The sequence below is a fragment of the Barbatula barbatula genome, assembly GCF_947034865.1.
Source record: "Barbatula barbatula genome assembly, chromosome: 21".
Classification (NCBI taxonomy): domain Eukaryota; kingdom Metazoa; phylum Chordata; class Actinopteri; order Cypriniformes; family Nemacheilidae; genus Barbatula; species Barbatula barbatula.
The window spans coordinates 14,078,226-14,083,672 of record NC_136784.1 but is presented as its reverse complement, the minus strand read 5'-3'; the positions used below and the strand labels follow the sequence as shown (position 1 = coordinate 14,083,672).

At 37.0% G+C, this 5,447-nt stretch overlaps 1 protein-coding gene across 2 annotated transcripts; it reads right to left on the bottom strand.

Moving 5' to 3' along the window:
• Nucleotides 1-2,483, bottom strand: ndufs6 (NADH:ubiquinone oxidoreductase subunit S6). Of its 2 annotated transcripts, XM_079485080.1 has the most exons (5): nt 2,276-2,421; nt 1,962-2,015; nt 1,713-1,835; nt 1,534-1,615; nt 1-696 (listed from the first exon to the last, which is right to left on the bottom strand). In XM_079485080.1, the coding sequence occupies exons 1-4, from the start codon at nt 2,417-2,419 to the stop codon at nt 1,547-1,549; spliced, it is 390 nt and encodes a 129-aa protein (XP_079341206.1). In that variant the 5' UTR covers nt 2,420-2,421; the 3' UTR covers nt 1-696; nt 1,534-1,546. The 2 variants fall into 2 exon arrangements, with proteins under 2 accessions (XP_079341206.1, XP_079341205.1); XM_079485079.1 differs by lacking the exon at nt 1-696 and having other exon boundaries at nt 795-1,615; nt 2,276-2,483.
• Nucleotides 2,484-5,447: the final 2,964 nt, after the last annotated feature.

Sequence of the window (5,447 nt, the reverse complement as noted above, 5' to 3'; positions counted from 1 at the left end):
GCCAACAAAGCAATGTATTTAATCAAAGACAACATTTTGTGCAGACCTGCATCATCCTACTGTATCTTTTATGGCTTCCTTTTAGCTTCATGAATAATAGAGACCGCACTTTTATATGCAGGACAATTCATCTGCTCAGTTTCACCCCAAAGTTTTGCTCCGAGCAATGTTTAAACTAGCCAATCACCTGCAATTTAGACAAGTGGAAAAATAATAAAACACCGGCCCTTAATAATGAAGCCTTCACCCATCACACATACCGGACAGGACATAGCGCAGATGAGGGTTAATTGGCATCACGCTGTCTCTTGCCTTCTGTCACCAGCCCCAATTATAGCAGCATGGCTGCCTTTCTCTCAACCTGAGGGTCTCCAGCCAGAAAACTCGGTTCCACTGTATGCACCACTAGAGACCGGGCTTCTTCCACATTGCCACAAGGCCAATTTGGCATGGCCAAGCCAGCAGAGAATTCTCTTAATAAAATATATATATGATCTTTTTTCAAACATGTATTGTTCTGCACTAGTGTTTCTTATCAGACTAAATCCCACCTGACATCCTCCAAACTTAGCAGGATGAGACAGAGACGCAGTTCGGCTGTACTTTAAACGTTGCTCTGCTCTTCCTGTCTTGCCACGTAGAACTGCTTCAAAAACAGTTTAAAAAAGGACCTTGATATAAAATTTCCTGTAACATCTGTCAGAGATAAAAAAAAATATGTCTTAGACTGATGCTGACCAGTCCTCTTATTTCTTAGCAAGAAAACAGTATTTGATTTTACACACGAGGCCTGTCAGGTCACATATGCCTTTTATTCATTCTAGGTATAACTCCCAAAAAGAACTGACTGAACTATACCACCACATGTAAACCGCTATGCAGAATTTCATTCTTAGAGGAAAATTTTACAATAGGACTACATTTGTTAACATTAATAAACAATGCATCAACTAACATGAATTAACAATGAGCAATATTTTTTTTTTCTTTATTAATATTAGTTAATGGTAATTTCGTTTTCATATCAGTTCACTGTGCATTAATCTGTCACGAGTTTAACATTTTTAGTAAATGGTGAAAGTCTAATAATAAATAATTTAATAATAACTTAATTATTTCATGCAAGCTAATGCTTTATCTAGTCTTAACATATAGGTCCACTCTATTATTTCTTGGCACTAAAATAAAACTGTTCTTGTGTCAATTATATAGAAAGCCTTAGGAAATGCTTAAATTACTCTTATGTACATTCTACATGCTTATTTTTGAAAAGATAAAAGTACGCCATCTGTCTGTGAATTCTGGGAATGAGCCACAAAAGCTGTATTATAAAGACATTGTATTATGATGGAGGCTTTTTATCACTCATTTAATAGTGTCTTGTATTGAATCAGTATTGCAGATTTAAATTATGATTAAAATAAGATTGAAATGCAAATAAAATGCTGCTATTTTGTATTTACACCATATTTTATTGTACAGAGAAAAGTATTAGATATATCGTAAGGGAAGTCATCTATAGCCCACACATACACAAGCCAGTCCCTCAGTGATGATGTGTTTGCTTGAACTGCAACCCACAGTATCCACATGTGCCAATTTTGGTCTCCTTGTCCTGTAACAAAAAGATTCAATTATTTTTACTGCATGACACCACACCATTCATGCAACATGGAAGCATAACTTTAGCATAAATAATACGATTTATTTACCAGGTTGATGTAAACCTTGGGATGCCCGAGAGCCCCTCCACCCCCATCACAGGACACCACTCTCGACTGTTTTTGCGTCACTGGTTCTTCAGCAACCAGGTTAATGGCAAAGTTTTCATTCACCTGCACATTGACATTTGAAAGACTCAATGAGGGACCAAATAGGACTTTACTGTATTGCAAACATTTAACTTCTTTATAGCATCTTCAGAGTGATGTAAAGCAGTATACATTGATCTGTTACGTTACCTCTTTTTGTCTACCTACGAATCTAGCTCTTCTCACGTCATTTGGGTCATAGACCTGCAACAAAAGCAAGTAGACAAAATATAAAATCCTACAACTACAGTTCCATTATAACAAAACTGTTTCTATCAAAGAATTTCCCATATTACTGTTATAATAAATGCGTAAACCACAGTACAATAGTAGTGCATTTAAATACATCGTACTGCATTCTACAGAAGATTTGTCGACACAACATTTGCTATTAGAGATAAACAAAACTGCACTAGTCTGAGCGTTATAAAAGTGCGATTAATATTAAAGCGATTTTGTCATACCTGCCCCGTGTGTGTAATTTTCTCTCCATATTTTGACACCGCAACGCAATATCGTCGAGATGGAGCAGCAGATTCCTTAATAGCGTTAAGCAAAGCCTTCGTATTTTTACCGAAGGACAGGACTCTTGGAAAGGTGGCCGCCATGTTTCCCGTGACAATTACCCAGCAGCCTTTGCGTCAGTATCAAAATACGCAGCTCTCTGCTGCCCCCTGCTATCTAAAAGTGTCGATTTATGTACTTGATATGTGCTTTTGAATACGTTGAATATAGAAATGTGCTTTATTTAGTATCTTTTCTCATTGTTTTATACAGGCAAATATAACGGACAATTCGCATAGACAAGTTTAATTCATGAGGTCGGTTAGTGCACTGCGCATGCGCACGGGATGGTCATGACTTTCCTCAAAGTCAACGCGTCACCGGAACTCGTACAGTGTCCGTGGAGCTAAAGCATGTTCACCTAATGCGGTTGTATTTTGGAATAAATTTGTCCTGACGTGTTTATACGGGTGCACCTCACAGGTATGCGATGCAGATGTTTTGTAGCGTATGTTTGGTAGTTTTTTTATTAAAGCCACACGGTTTGGTGACGTGTGTAGCTGTTGTAGTTAGACATTAGCCGTGATGCTAATGCGCTTATTATGGCAACTCTAGTAATATGTAGTGTACGTTGACATTTTAAAAGTCTGCATGTATGAAAGGAGCTTTTATTCTAGTCCAGTATTAAGCTTAAAGTTGTCCGTATAAAAGTAGAAACGGAAAGTAAATAAACACTAGCTTAATTGTTATTTAGGGTAAGGGGCCATGTTTATTTGTTTTAAAAACGGTCATAAGTTATCCTGCTATAAACAGTAGTATGCAGTTGGTTGAGGAGAAAATAAAACAAATGAGTGAAAATGAACAAGAATCTAGTCTAGATAGTCTTTACAACCTCAAGTCTAGATAGCAACGTTAGATACAATTGCAGATTGTTTTTTTATTAAATGATGTATATAGTTGGCCGTACCAGTAATTTCAATACGATTAACATTTTTTACAAGTAATAAGATGACTAAAAAGATGCTGCTATTACTTATTACAAAATATCGAATTCTATTTTTTTTTCTTACTAGGTGTTGACACCATGGCACCACAGTTTCTCTCCTGTCTTGTTGGTTCTCTGACTAGGCACTTGTCCCAGGTTGCCCGGTACACTGCCCTTGGCTCCTTACCTGCAGTGGGTGCACAGAGATGCTTCTATACCATGACATCTGCAACAACCCGATTTGGGGCGGCCATCAACCCAACATGCAAGCTGCACGCTCCGTTTCTCTCACCCTTGCTTGGACAGTGTCAGCAGCTGATGTGTGTTCAGCCATCTGCTGGCATGAAGACAAAAACTGCCCTTAAAAGACGCTGTAAAGACTGCTTTTTCGCACGCCGCCGTGGAAAGCTGTTTGTTTTTTGCAAGTCCCACCCCAGACACAAGCAACGACAGGGGTGAATGAGTTAAGGCCTTTACCCTTGTTGTTGTACCACTGCTTTATATTTCAGATAAAGAAGGAGCGATTATGTCATTGGTTAACTGAGCATGTGGGAGTCAACGCATTTCTAATAAAATCTCATTTATAAAGTTTCAGTTCTACCTGTCAGAATTGTTTCCTATTAGCATATCTTCCTAAATGTCTGGAACAGAGTCATTGAGACAATGTAATTCAGACCTTAAATATGTGTGCAAAGCCTGAATTCAAACCCGTGTTTGGCTTGCTATCTGATATTAATTAAAAGAAAACATTGTCGCAACCTATTTATAATGATTATATTAATCATGATATATGCTTGTCTCTTGTGATAATCATTCTTGTGTGTGAGCATTTTCAGCAGGCGGTGCTGTGATTTGTTTTCTATTTTGCCAGGGCAGAAGATATGACTCTGCCATTGGTGAGCAGCTTATGTTTAATTTTAATAAAAAACGAAGGAAAAAATAATTTGCTGCCGAGAATACAGAAGGATGCTAGTGTGAATATAGGATACAGCATAAAAACGTAACATAAAAGCATGTTATATGCATGCCTATTGCCAAAGCATCTATTGTATGAAACTGTCTGGGGACAGCTTAACCACTCATATACCAACCTATAATAACCACGGGCAAACCAGACACACAAAACTCCAAAGTGGACATTCTTTCTGGGTTGACGCTGAAGTCCTGCATGAGGATATTAATATTCAGTAAAAAATGTCTGAAATATTTTTTTTGCGCTATTTGAACAAGACCACTCTTGACACTTGACCTTCACTAATGCAGTGACGTCATGAGACACTTGTGTTGTCATTGTAACAGTAAAGTTATTAAAACAAAAACAGTTACGCTGTTAATGTTTTGATGTATATTAGTGATTAGACACCTTAATAAAATGTATTTTTTTTGACAATACATTTTCATTTACGTAGTGTCTATTAACACCAAGTACAAATAGCCCACCCAAGAAAGCAATGCTTCACTCAATCCAAAGAAAGCAGCTATTTTTGGTTAAAGTAGAAATAGAAGTTCGAAGCTGTTGATACTTATAAATAGTGGTATAGTATAAATTACTATTTGCACCTCAGTATTGTTGTGCATTTAACATAATGCTATATTAGTGTAAATCATCATATTTCTAAAAATATTAAAATGATGGCAATTATTGAGATATTTAAACCCTACATCCCTAACCTTACCCTAAACTTTATGAGTTAAATGCCTTTATTTATTTATATTTGATGCCGTTTCAGTTTTTCTTTCGCTCGACGCCAGGGGATGCACTTCCCGGAGCTTTGCCATTTTTTACAGCAGGGGGCGTTAAATGATAGAATCATAAACGTCTTGCCTCAAATACTTGTTATAAATCCTTTTAGTTTTTAAGCCTTTGTTTTACCATAAGTGGGCTATTTATTTATATCTATTTTCCCCCAAAAATATGTCAAACATTTAAGATGGAAAATAAGCAGATCGTACATTACATCTATAGAAAACGTTGCATAAGCAAGAGAGAGACAGTAGCACAGTCAATTCATAACGTTTTCATTTGTGTTTGTAGCAAATACATCCAAGCGTTGAAGTCTTTGCTGGACTCGGGTCAATAATGTTATTGTTTAGCCTTCATGGGACAGAAGGTCTGTTCTTGCCCCGAATCTAAGAATGACCATCAT

Excerpts from the sequence above, each read along its gene's own strand:
- ndufs6 (XM_079485079.1), bottom strand. The coding sequence starts at position 2,419 with ATGGCGGCCACCTTTCCAAGAGTCCTGTCCTTCGGTAAAAATACGAAG. Across the intron at positions 1,836-1,961 it reads TCGTAGGTAGACAAAAAGAG|GTGAATGAAAACTTTGCCAT; the intron begins GTAACGTAACAG and ends GTCAATGTGCAG. Across the intron at positions 1,616-1,712 it reads CCAAGGTTTACATCAACCTG|GACAAGGAGACCAAAATTGG; the intron begins GTAAATAAATCG and ends TTTTTGTTACAG.